At 51.2% G+C, this 13314-nt stretch overlaps 1 protein-coding gene across 2 annotated transcripts in view; it reads left to right on the forward strand.

Annotated features, from left to right (window-relative positions):
* The window catches only part of ASH1L (ASH1 like histone lysine methyltransferase), a 54647-nt gene that overhangs the window by 20506 nt on the left and 20827 nt on the right, over positions 1-13314 (forward strand). The window contains exons 6-10 of one of the 2 annotated variants that reach the window (XM_054397034.1): positions 1099-1281; positions 4669-4767; positions 9691-9787; positions 12115-12160; positions 13048-13156. In XM_054397034.1, coding sequence (XP_054253009.1) covers positions 1099-1281; positions 4669-4767; positions 9691-9787; positions 12115-12160; positions 13048-13156 — 534 coding nt within the window. The remainder of the gene's footprint in view (positions 1-1098; positions 1282-4668; positions 4768-9690; positions 9788-12114; positions 12161-13047; positions 13157-13314) is intronic. The other variant, XM_054397035.1, reaches the window with a different exon arrangement.

The raw sequence follows: 13314 nt of genomic DNA on the forward strand, positions 1-13314 counted from the left end.
GGTGTGAAGAGTAAGACCAAAGCAGCCAGGAGGAGCTAAGGTGTGAAGAGTAAAACCAAAGCAGCCAGGAGGAGCTAAGGTGTGAAGAGTAAAACCAAAGCAGCCAGGAGGAGCTAAGGTGTGAAGAGTAAAACCAAAGCAGCCAGGAGGAGCTAAGGTGTGAAGAGTAAAACCAAAGCAGCCAGGAGGAGCTAAGGTGTGAAGAGTAAAACCAAAGCAGCCAGGAGGAGCTAAGGTGTGAAGAGTAAAACCAAAGCAGCCAGGAGGAGCTAAGGTGTGAAGAGTAAAACCAAAGCAGCCAGGAGGAGCTAAGGTGTGAAGAGTAAAACCAAAGCAGCCAGGAGGAGCTAAGGTGTGAAGAGTAAAACCAAAGCAGCCAGGAGGAGCTAAGGTGTGAAGAGTAAAACCAAAGCAGCCAGGAGGAGCTAAGGTGTGAAGAGTAAAACCAAAGCAGCCAGGAGGAGCTAAGGTGTGAAGAGTAAAACCAAAGCAGCCAGGAGGAGCTAAGGTGTGCATCTGTGCAATCACTGGTCAGTAAAGGACCAGCTGGTCTAAATCTTCATATGCTCATCCCCAGAGTCATCAATACAAAGAGCTCAAACTCTTCCTGAAGTCTTCCTCCAGCTGTTTTCAGAGTGGTTCTGAGAGATAAGCAACAAAGAGTGTCTGAGAGCTGAGCTCTGTGCTGCAGCTGTGGAGGCTCCCAGAGCGGTGCTGTGAGCACACCTCCAGAGGCTGCACTCTGAGGCTTTCCTGAAGGCTGAGGCAAGCTTGACCACAAACTATTTTTAGACTACAAAAGCAGATAGCAGAAGCCACCTTCTAAATTACTCAGCTGAGGCTCCAAGGGATAAACATTAGGAGTGCAAACAGCATTCTTTCTGTGGTCATTAATAGCAGGATGACTATAAAAAGGATCAAACATTTCTGGTGCCGACGCTTAACCGCCACTCAGAGCACCATCACTGAACTGCATTTCTTTCAAGAGCTAATATTCAGGGCCAGGAGCTTTTTTTTTTTTTTTTCCTCCTGATGACCAGATTGTGGAGGGTTATGGTCAGAAGTGTGGTGAGATAATCTTTACATCTTTCCTTGCAGTTTTCCTGAGGCAGTAGCTGAACCTCCCAGCCCAAACGACGCCCTCGGGAAACCGCAGGAGCCTGAAACCACCGAACAGCAGCCTCCCCCTGCTCTAACCCAGCGTGAGAAGAAAGCTCCTCGACCCCCAAAGAAGAAGTACCAGAAGGCAGGGCTCTACTCTGATGTGTACAAAACAACAGAGTAAGTAACACCAAAGCTGCTCTCTCACAGCCCAATGGAGACTCCTATCAGCTAGAGCCCAAAAAGCGCTGCTGCTAGTGAGAAACAAAACCATCGACTTAGTCCAAGCCTGTGAAAAATGGCATGCATGAGAATTAACCAGAATCAATCTGACCCAGTAAAATGTAACCCCAGTCAGAGAGCAGCCTCCAGCAGCCTGGAAGTGATTCTGGTTATCAGCCTGGAAGGAGGTAAGAGAGCTGCGCTCAAGCATCCTAGCAATCAGGGCAGTGGAAGTGTGAGAGAGTTGGAGGTGTTTGGGTCCTGGGTGCAGCAGCAGAGGGGCTGTTTGATTTCTGGTTCTGTTGACTGACTGGTGCTGGCTGCTCATCTCTTGTGTGAGAGAGTTTCAGATGTGCAGCTGGTTCAGCTCACAGTTGAGTGAAGGTTTTCTCACAGAAATCACAGAACTGTCAGGGTTGGAAGGGACCCCAAGGATCATCCAGTTCCAACCCTCCTGCCGTGGGCAGGGACACCTCACACTAGATCAGGTTGCCCAGGGCCACATCCAGCCTGGCCTTAAAAACATCCAGAGACGAGGCTTCCACAACCTCCCTGGTCCAAGGAAGCACTACAAGGATGCTGAAGGGACTGGAGCACTGCCTTGTGAGGAAAGGCTGAGAGCCCTGGGGGTGGTTAGTCTGGAGAGAAGACTGAGAAGGGATCTAAGAAATGTTTATAAATGTCTGAGGGCTGGGAGTCAGGAAGGAAGGGACAGAGACAGCCTTTGCTCACTTGCACCCTGTGATAAGTCGAAGGGCAATGGATAGAAACTACAGCACAGGAAGTTCCACCTCAGCATGAGGAAGAACTTTACTGAAGGGTCCCAGAGCCCTGGAGCAGGCTCCCCAGAGAGGTTGTGGAGTCTCCTTCTCTGGAGACTTTCAAGACCCTCTGGATATGTTCCTGTGTGACCTGCTCTAGATTCTATGGTCCTGCTCTGGCAGGGGGGTTGGACTCGAGGATTTCCAGAGATCCCTTCCAACCCTTGACATCAGCCAAGATCACAGATCAGCTCTGGGAACAAGAACGCAGTTCTGATCTTGTGGCACCCTCTAGTGATGGCACAGCCCAGTGGCAGCCACTGGCAGCAGTCAAGCAGCCTCTGCACTCCTCACTAACTGCTTTTCTGCCTTTCTCTAGTGTTCAGCTGCAGACACTTTGCCTTAAAGACCATTTCCCTGCTCTGATGCATCTTAAACACTTCCTAAATGTTATTAGAACCTACAAAGCAGTGAAGGTTTTCCTGAGGTTCATTGCTGCAGTTTGCAGCCTCTCTCTGCATGCCTCACATCCAGCTGCTAGAGAACAGCCCCAGGAATGTTTGTCCTGTCATTGCCAGGTTTAATGTGCTGTTAACAGAGCCTGCATTATTTCTCTGCACATTCCACAACTCTCTGCATTGTTCTCTCTATTGGACAATTTGTCTGAACAGGATTTCATTCCCACTCACCTTGATCTGCAAACTTGATTAAAACACAGTGAAGGAAGCTCAGTCTTTGATTCCTTGCAGATAAACTGAGGTTAAAAAAATGGTTTCTGGAATCAGTCTCAGCTCTACCCCAGCAGACAAGCACAGCTGCTCTGACTTCCACCTCTACATGAGTTTTCCAGAGCCATCAGCTCCCACTGGAATGATACAACTGTATAGGTTGTGTCATGGCTTTGGCCAGTTGAATCTGCTGATGAAGAGACCTTTGAGATCATCCCCTCCACCTGGAGCTCACAGTCCCACCACTGCCACTAACCCACGTCCCTCAGCACCACATCCATGTGTCTTAAACCCCTCCAGGGATGGTGACTCCACTACCTCCCTGGGCAGCCTGTGCCAGGGGCCTGAGAACCTTCTGAGAAGACATTTTCCTGATGGCCAACCTGAACCTCCCTTGGCACAAGTTGAGGCCATTTCCTCTTGGCCTGTCACTTGTTGCATGTGAGAAGAGACCAACCCCCACCTGGCTCCAACCTCCATTAAAGGAGTTGTAGAGAGCAATGAGGTCTCCCCTCAGCCTCCTCTTCTGAAGATTAAACAACCCCAGGTCCCTCAGCCCTTCTTCACAAGACTCGTGTTCTAGACCCTTCCCCAGCTTGGTTGCCTTTCTCTGGACACATTCCAGACAGTTCTCTGGCTGAAGAGAAGTTCCTTGGCTGGTTGTACAAAGCTGCAGCTTTGAAAACAAAGGAGGATGTTGTGCAGGGCTCCTTACCTGCCTGCCCAGCAGTGGCTTTCCCAGAACAGTGCATTCCTACACTGCATTCCTGCAAAGGGAGAGCCTCATGGTTTGTTTAACTCTGCTGCTGTTCAGCAGCAGCCTCCTCAAGGAGCAACAGCTGAATGTTCACTCTTGGAACCAATCAAGAAAGCCAATGGCATCCTGGGGTGCATCAAGAGAAGTGTGGCCAGCAGGTCTAGGGAGGTTCTTCTCTCCCTCTACTCTGCCTTGCTGAGACCACACCTGGATTACTGTGTCCAGTTTTGGGCTCCCCAGTTCAAAAGGGACAGGGACCTGCTGGAGGGAGTCCAACAGAGAGCCGTGAGGATGCTTAGGGGACTTGAGCATCTCCCCTGTGAAGAGAGACTGAGAGCCCTGGGGCTGTTTAGTCCTGAGAAGAGAAGGCTGAGAGGGCACCTGATCAATGTCTATCAATAGCTGAGGGCTGGGGGGCAAGTGGAGGGGGTCAAGCTCTTTTTGGTGGTGCACAGCAATAAGACAAGGATCAATGGATACAAACTTAAACACAGAAGGTTTCATCTCAACATGAGGAGAAACTTCTTTACAGTGAGAGTGAAGGAGCCCTGGAGCAGGCTGCCCAGGGGGGTTGTGGAGTCTCCTTCCCTGGAGACTTTCAAAACCCACCTGGATGCATTCCTGTGCAGACTACCCTGGGGGATGCTGCTTTTGGCAGGGGGGTTGGACTCAATGATCTCTGGAGGTCCCTTTCAACCTCTAACATTCTGTGATTCTATGATTAGCACCTTAGGAAAGCACTGCACAGATGGAACCTGTCAGACACCTAAGCAGGCAACACCAGCTACAGTTTGTTGATCTTTTCTGCTTGCAGTTTTTGTAATCACTCCTGTATCACATCCTAGGCATGGAAAGCTGTGCCATTAGGTGTTGCCTGAGCAGGATTTGTGGGGGGGGGGGGTGGGGAGGGAAAAAAGAAAATCAAATCAGGACTTTTGAGATGGGTGTGAGAAGTGCATTTGGCAGGCAACCTGGAAGTCAACTCTTTTGGCCGGTTCCATAATCATTCTCACGCCTTATTTAAAGCAACAAGTGAGCTTTTTGCAGCTGACAGATGTTCCTCATGCTGCTATTTCACTTTTTTCCCTTTGCTCCACAGTCCCAAGAGCCGACTCATCCAGCTGAAGAAGGAGAAGCTGGAGTACACTCCTGGGGAGCACGAGCACGGCCTCTTCCCAGCGCCCATTCACGTCGGTGAGTCCCAAATCTCTTCTTGTGTGCCTGCAAACTAGCACTGCAATCACTGCCTGCCACTCAAGTGTGCCCTGGGCCTCATCATCAAGGGAGGTTCTCCTCCCCCTCACCTGAAATATTGCATCCAGTTCTGGGCTCCCCAGTTCAGAGATCTGCTGGAGAGAGTCCAAGGGAGGGCTGTAAGGATGCTGAAGGAGTGCACTGCCTGGTGAGGAGAGGCTGAGAGCCCTGGGGGTGGTTGAAGAGGAGAAGACTGAGAGGGGAGCTAAGAAATGTCTATCAGTATCTGAGGGCTGAGTATCAGGAAGGAAAGGACAGGGACAGCCTCTGCTCACTTGCACCCTGTGATAGGCCAAGGTGCAATGGATGGAAACTACAGCACAGGAGGTTCCACCTCAATGTGAGGAAAAACCTCTCTACTGTAAGGGTCACAGAGCACTGGAACAGCCTCCCCAGAGAGATTGTGGAGTCTCCTTCTCTGGAGACTCTCCAGCCTCCTCTGGATGTGTTCCTGTGTGACCTGCACTGGATTCTTTGGTCCTGCTCTGGCAGGAGGTTTGGACTCAAGAATCTCCAGAGGTCCCTTCCAACCCCTAACATCCTATGAGCCTGTGAACTTGGACTTTTCACAGGGAGGCCACAGCAGGCAAAGATTTTGACAAACCCCTTATCTCAATGACCAGAGAAGAGATTTTAGAGCTAAAGGTGTTGAGAGAAATTCTCACACGAGTGACCTTTCTCAGTTCATTTTGAATTGGCTTATTTGTGCTCAGGTGCAGATCCTGCTTCTGTTCTCTTCACAAGGCCCTGACCCCAGGTCTGGGCTGACAGACACCAGCAAGCTCCTGCACTGAAGGTGAAGCTGCTGCCATGACAGCATCAATGCTTGCAGAGCTGTTTCACTGCAGAGCAGAGTTCTGAGGTTAGGACTCTGCCAGATGCCTGCACTGGTCCCACTTGACAGGGGCTGCAGGGACCTTTCATACACTCCAGGCACAGTGCCAAGGCACCTGAAAGAGCCTTTTGTTTGGCCTGCTGAGGTCATAGAAGTGAAAGCAAATTCCCAGCAGATTCTGCTCTTTCCTGGAACCTGCTAGGGATGAATAAAGCATTGAAAATAAGAAGTAATTTAGGAGTAAATTTGTAAGGAACAGAATTTGTTGTTTTCCAGTGGGGAGGGTGTGTGAATTTACATGAAACCACAGACTGCTGAGGCACAGAAAGGTGGAAAAATCAAGAGAGGGAGCTGACCTTCCTCCTCCTTAGATGCTCTTCTCACTCTGATTCTATCACACAGCATTCAAACAAAATCAGAAGAGAACATTTTGATCATGGCTGGAACTAACCAAGCAGTCAGGTCTGCTGTGACCAAAGTATGTAATGGGTCAGCTTCCTTCTTTTGGGAAGAGGATAGGAGTGAGTGGGAATTGTAGAACAGAGAGGAGTTGTGCAGTGAAAGTAAATTGCTGGAGATGATCCTGAAGGCTTTCTGAAATGTTTTTGCCAAGTCTGAGTTCATTCCCAAGTCTATTCTGGTAAAGGTTGTCAGGAGCAGGCTTGGATTGGTTTTGTTTGAGTACAAAACTGTGGTTTCACATCTCATGGTTTGTGCATGCAGATGTTGTGCTCTCTGCTAATCCTTGTGTCCAGGAGCTATCAGCTTTGAGGTCTCTACACAGAAGTCACCAGTGGCTGCTGGAAGGCAGAGAGCTGTGCTCAGCTTTGTCACCAGTGGCTGCAGGAAGGCAGAAAGCTGTGCTGAGCTTTGTCACCAGTGGCTGCTGGAGGGCACAGAACTGTGCTCAGCTTTGTCACCAGTGGCTGCAGGAAGGCACAGAGCTGTGCTGAGCTTTGTCACCAGTGGCTGCAGGAAGGCACAGAGCTGTGCTCAGCTTTGTCACCAGTGGCTGCTGGAGGGCACAGAACTGTGCTCAGCTTTGTCACCAGTGGCTGCAGGAAGGCACAGAGCTGTGCTCAGCTTTGTCACCAGTGGCTGCAGGAAGGCAGAGAGCTGTGCTCAGCTTTGTCACCAGTGGCTGCAGGAAGGCAGAGAGCTGTGCTCAGCTTTGTCACCAGTGGCTGCTCTGAAGGCAGAGAGCTGTGCTCAGCTTTGTCACCAGTGGCTGCTCTGAAGGCACAGAGCTGTGCTCAGCTTTGTCACCAGTGGCTGCAGGAAGGCAGAGAGCTGTGCTCAGCTTTGTCACCAGTGGCTGCTCTGAAGGCAGAGAGCTGTGCTCAGCTTTGTCACCAGTGGCTGCAGGAAGGCACAGAACTGTGCTCAGCTTTGTCACCAGTGGCTGCAGGAAGGCAGAGAGCTGTGCTCAGCTTTGTCACCAGTGGCTGCAGGAAGGCAGAGAGCTGTGCTCAGCTTTGTCACCAGTGGCTGCTGGAGGGCACAGAACTGTGCTCAGCTTTGTCACCAGTGGCTGCAGGAAGGCAGAGAGCTGTGCTCAGCTTTGTCACCAGTGGCTGCTGGAGGGCACAGAACTGTGCTCAGCTTTGTCACCAGTGGCTGCAGGAAGGCAGAGAGCTGTGCTCAGCTTTGTCACCAGTGGCTGCAGGAAGGCACAGAGCTGTGCTCAGCTTTGTCACCAGTGGCTGCTCTGAAGGCACAGAGCTGTGCTCAGCTTTGTCACCAGTGGCTGCAGGAAGGCACAGAGCTGTGCTCAGCTTTGTCACCAGTGGCTGCTCTGAAGGCAGAGAGCTGTGCTCAGCTTTGTCACCAGTGGCTGCAGGAAGGCAGAGAGCTGTGCTCAGCTTTGTCACCAGTGGCTGCTGGAAGGCAGAAAGCTGTGCTAAGCTTTGTCACCAGTGGCTGCAGGAAGGCAGAGAGCTGTGCTCAGCTTTGTCACCAGTGGCTGCAGGAAGGCAGAGAGCTGTGCTCAGCTTTGTCACCAGTGGCTGCAGGAAGGCAGAGAGCTGTGCTCAGCTTTGTCACCAGTGGCTGCAGGAAGGCACAGAACTGTGCTCAGCTTTGTCACCAGTGGCTGCTGGAAGGCAGAGAGCTGTGCTCAGCTTTGTCACCAGTGGCTGCAGGAAGGCAGAGAGCTGTGCTCAGCTTTGTCACCAGTGGCTGCAGGAAGGCAGAGAGCTGTGCTCAGCTTTGTCACCAGTGGCTGCAGGAAGGCAGAGAGCTGTGCTCAGCTTTGTCACCAGTGGCTGCAGGAAGGCAGAGAGCTGTGCTCAGCTTTGTCACCAGTGGCTGCTGGAAGGCAGAGAGCTGTGCTCAGCTTTGTCACCAGTGGCTGCTGGAGGGCACAGAACTGTGCTCAGCTTTGTCACCAGTGGCTGCAGGAAGGCACAGAGCTGTGCTCAGCTTTGTCACCAGTGGCTGCAGGAAGGCAGAGAGCTGTGCTCAGCTTTGTCACCAGTGGCTGCAGGAAGGCAGAGAGCTGTGCTCAGCTTTGTCACCAGTGGCTGCAGGAAGGCAGAGAGCTGTGCTCAGCTTTGTCACCAGTGGCTGCTGGAAGGCAGAGAGCTGTGCTCAGCTTTGTCACCAGTGGCTGCAGGAAGGCACAGAGCTGTGCTCAGCTTTGTCACCAGTGGCTGCAGGAAGGCAGAGAGCTGTGCTCAGCTTTGTCACCAGTGGCTGCTGGAAGGCAGAAAGCTGTGCTCAGCTTTGTCACCAGTGGCTGCTGGAGGGCACAGAACTGTGCTCAGCTTTGTCACCAGTGGCTGCAGGAAGGCAGAGAGCTGTGCTCAGCTTTGTCACTAGTGGCTGCAGGAAGGCAGAGAGCTGTGCTCAGCTTTGTCACCAGTGGCTGCAGGAAGGCAGAGAGCTGTGCTCAGCTTTGTCACCAGTGGCTGCAGGACGGCAGAGAGCTGTGCTCAGCTTTGTCACCAGTGGCTGCAGGAAGGCAGAGAGCTGTGCTCAGCTTTGTCACCAGTGGCTGCAGGAAGGCACAGAGCTGTGCTCAGCTTTGTCACCAGTGGCTGCAGGAAGGCACAGAACTGTGCTCAGCTTTGTCACCAGTGGCTGCAGGAAGGCACAGAGCTGTGCTCAGCTTTGTCACCAGTGGCTGCAGGAAGGCAGAGAGCTGTGCTCAGCTTTGTCACCAGTGGCTGCAGGAAGGCACAGAACTGTGCTCAGCTTTGTCACCAGTGGCTGCAGGAAGGCAGAGAGCTGTGCTCAGCTTTGTCACCAGTGGCTGCTCTGAAGGCAGAGAGCTGTGCTCAGCTTTGTCACCAGTGGCTGCAGGAAGGCAGAGAGCTGTGCTCAGCTTTGTCACCAGTGGCTGCTCTGAAGGCACAGAGCTGTGCTCAGCTTTGTCACCAGTGGCTGTAGGAAGGCAGAGAGCTGTGCTCAGCTTTGTCACCAGTGGCTGCAGGAAGGCAGAGAGCTGTGCTCAGCTGTCACCAGTGGCTGCAGGAAGGCAGAGAGCTGTGCTCAGCTTTGTCACCAGTGGCTGCTCTGAAGGCACAGAGCTGTGCTCAGCTTTGTCACCAGTGGCTGCAGGAAGGCACAGAACTGTGCTCAGCTTTGTCACCAGTGGCTGCTGGAAGGCACAGAACTGTGCTCAGCTTTGTCACTTGCTTGCTGTTGTCCCTTCAGTAGCCTACACTCAGTGACCCCTCCTGGGCCAGCCCCTGCTGGGTCCTGGCACTGCTCTGAAGAGCTCACCTGTGGCTGTTGGGGTTGAGTGCAGAAGGCAGCTGCCCTCTGCCACCTCCCTCAGCAGGCATCCTGTACCTAAGCCAGCAGCTTTCCTGGCTGCCAATAAAGCTTTCACCTGACCACAACAGAGCAGGACACAGAAGAGACTTGTGGAGAGCTCTGTCCTGTCCTTGCTGCTGACAAACAAAATGTTCTGGGAGGATTCTGCCTTTCTGCCTTGCAGGCGTGGAGAGGCCCTATCAGAATTTGGCAGTGTGCCTGGGAGCTGCTCTTTTTCCACTTGTGGGGAGATGTGAATATGAGTTATGTGAGACTTACAAACCTTTTTGTTTCAGGAAAGTATCTCAGACAAAAGAGAATTGACTTCCAGCTGCCTTACGACATCCTCTGGCAGTGGAAACACAATCAGGTACCAGATAAAAAGCTGCTGGGTTGCCAAGGTTAGGAGCAGAGGCCTTAGAAAGAAAAAGAGCAGGATTCTAATGTGCAGCCATGCTTGTGTGTCCTGGCTGTTGAGGAATGCTCTTGTTCCTGCCCCTGGATGAGGGAAAAAGGGATCTGCCTGGGTATTTAATGTTAATAATTTCCATGGCAGGACGAGGGGCAATGGCTCTGAGCTGGAAAAGGGCAGATTGAGACTGGAGATTAGGAAGCAATTCTTGACAGTGAGGGTGGGGAGACACTGGACCAGGTTGCCCAGGGAGGTTGTGGCTGCCCCCTCCCCTGGAGGTGTTCAGAGCCAGGCTGGATGAGACCTTGAGCAACCTGAGCTGGTGGGAGGTGTCCCTGCCCATTGCAGGGGGGTTGGAACTGCCTGATCCTTGAGGTCCCTTTCAACTCAAACCATTCTGGGATTCTGTGATTATTCCATCTCATGAAAAAAACAAACAAACAAACAAAATCAACCAAAACAATCCTCTGGGTCATGAATTTTGCTGCAGACTTTTATTTTGGTAGGCTTCCTGCTTTCTGCAGTGAGCTTGGGGTTAGACAACGCCTCAGGAGAATTCAGATGTACTGCCAACAGCACTGAGAAATTTCAGGCCTTGTTTTTCTTGGCTCATTCCCAACAAAGTGGATTTTTTTTTTTTTTCACTTGCAAGCTGAAATTTTCATCCTGAGGAAAGACAAGGAACTGTTTAGGAGTCTCATTCTTGGTTGTGTGGGGGTTTTTTTAAGACCTTTAAATATGTGCAAACCTAAAAATAGATTTTTTTTTTTTTTTTTTTTTTGCCTTGAGAAGTTTCCACCAAGTGATTTAACACAGGATTTAAGGCTGGAGGGTAAATCTGGCCCTAAAAAGCAGCCTCAGACGAGTAACTTCAGCGTGGAAACAAGCAAGACAAAGTCCCAGGTGGTTTTTGGCTCCAGCTACAGTTTGTAGTGCCCCCAAAACCTGATCATAAAGTCCTGACTGTTGTTGGCATTTCATCTGGGGACAGTGTCTGGTCTTAACCTGCTGAAGATTGCTTCCATCTGTCCCTCTGTTCAACAGGACATAAGTAGAAGGGATCTAATCCCTTGACACTGGCTGTGTCTACCTAGAGTAGTGAAAGCCCTCCCTGAGTGGTTCAGTGCCTGCCTGCCACATCTGTGACTGAGGGAGGGCTGAAGTGTGTCAGGATTTGAAATGATTCCTTAAAGCTTGCTTGAGAGGATGGAACAGATCTGAAGTTAGGAAGGAGGACTCTGAGCTGCCTTCTTTTCCCTCCAGTTATCTCCATCTGCAGAGGAAGGTCTAGGGGGAATGGAGCAAAACTACAAATGGGTGAATTCAGGTTGGATGTTAGGAAATTCTTCCCCATGAGGGTGGTGAGACACTGACAAAGCTGCCCAAGGAGGTGGTGGAAGTCTCATCCCTGGAGGATTTTAAGGCCAGGCTGGTTGTGGCTCTGAGCAGCCTGGTCTAGTGTGAAGTGTCCCTGCCCATGGCAGGGGGGTTAGAACTGGCTGAGCCTTGAGGACCCTTCCAGCCCTCACAATTCTGTGATTCTGTGATTCCTTCAAGCTTGCTTGAGAGGATGGAACAGATCTGAAGTTAGGAAGAAGGCTCTGAGCTGCCCTTTTCCCTCCAGTTATCTCCATCTGCAGAGGAAATTTCTCTCATTAGAGGATGAATCTGCACTGCTCTTGGCTCCTACCTGTAGTCACAGTTTTCATAGAATCATTTAGTTTGGAGAAGAACCTTAAAATCATTGAATTCCACCTTTAGCTTTTCCTTTTCACTTCCTTGAGTGTGGGCACATGGTGATTCCACCAAAGATGCTTTCTCCAAAGTAGTATTGAATGATGTCCTTCTCCTTAAGTGGCTAGAGAGCAGCCTTGAGGAGAAGGATTTGGGGGTGTCAGTTGATGACAGACTCCCCATGAGGCAGTAATGATCACTGGCAGCCCAGAGCCAGCCCTGTGCTGGGCTGCAGGCAAAGCAGGGAGAGCCTCTCTGCTCTGCACTGCTGAGAACCCACCTGGAGTACAGAGAAGAAGGACACTTAAATACTAGAATGGGTCCAGAGGAGGCCATAAAGATGGTCAGAGGCTGGAACACCTCTCCTATGGGAACAGGCTGGGAAGGTTGGACTTAGTCAGCCTGGAGAAGAGAAGGCTCCAGGGAGACCTTAGAGCAGCCTTGCAGTACTGAAGAGGGTTCCAGAAGAGCTGGGGAGGGATTTTTACAAATCATTTACAATCTCTTTGAGTTATGCAGTGTATTAAAATCTTCTTTCTTTTCCTTTCCAGCTGTACAAAAAGCCAGATGTCCCCCTTTACAAAAAAATCCGTTCCAGTAAGTGAAATCTTCCCCCTCTGCTGTGTTCACTGTGCAATTTCCACCTGACAGCTCTCTTCTGTCATGCTCTTGATCCTCAAGAAGGACTTGGGGGTGCTGGGGGATGAGAAGCTCAGCAGGAGCCACCAGTGTGCACTTGCAGCCCAGAAAGCCAACCAGAGCTTGGGCTGCAGCAAGAGAAGTGTGGCCAGAAGGGTGAGGGAGGTGATTCTTCCCCTCTGCTCCACTCTGCTGAGACCCCACCTGGAGCACTGTGTCCAGTTCTGGAGTCTCTATGATAGGAAAGATCAAAAGGTGCTAGAAGGTATCCAGAGAATGCCACGAGGATGAGCAGAGGGCTGGAGCTCCTCTCCTATGAGGACAGACTGAGAGAGTTGGGGTTGTTCAGGCTGGAGAAGAGAAGGCTCTGAGGAGACCTTACTGTGGCCTTCCAGTATCTGAAGAGGGCTACAAGGAAGCTGGGAGGGACTTTTTAGGGTGTCAGGGAGTGATAGGACTGGGGGGGGAATGGATCCAAGCTAGAGGAGGGGAGATTCAGATTGGATGTTAGGAAGAAGTTCCTCCCCATGAGGATGGTGAGACACTGGCACAGGTTGCCCAGGGAGGTGGTGGAAGTTTTTAAGACCAGGCTGGATGTGGCTCTCAGCAACCTGCTCCAGTGGGAGGTGTCCCTGCCCAGGGCAGGGGGCTGGAACTGTCTGAGCCTGAGGTCCCTTCCAACCCTGACAATTCTAGGATCCTACCCATGACACTCCCACCTCATTCTTTTGCTTCATATCCTGGAAATGGAAGCATTGTAGATAAACAGCTCTGGTTTGTTTCAGTTTTTCACTTGGAAAGAACCCTTTTCCCTGTTTGGTTTTTGTTTGTTTTTCTTTCTTCAGATGTCTATGTGGATGTCAAACCTCTTTCTGGCTATGAGGCCACCACCTGCAATTGTAAGAAGCCAGATGATGACAGTGGGAAGGGCTGTGTGGAGGACTGTCTTAACAGGTTAGGAACAGCTTGGCTGAGCATGATAGGACAACTTCACATCAACTCTCTTCAGAAGAGGGTTGTGCTGGATGCCACCTCAGCTACTCCTGGGGTTGTCACAGAACAGCATGTTAAAGAGCATGCAGGGTGACCCTGCTCCTTGTATGCTCCCTTCC

Source organism: Indicator indicator, chromosome 40, assembly GCF_027791375.1.
Source record: "Indicator indicator isolate 239-I01 chromosome 40, UM_Iind_1.1, whole genome shotgun sequence".
In the NCBI taxonomy this organism is placed as follows: domain Eukaryota; kingdom Metazoa; phylum Chordata; class Aves; order Piciformes; family Indicatoridae; genus Indicator; species Indicator indicator.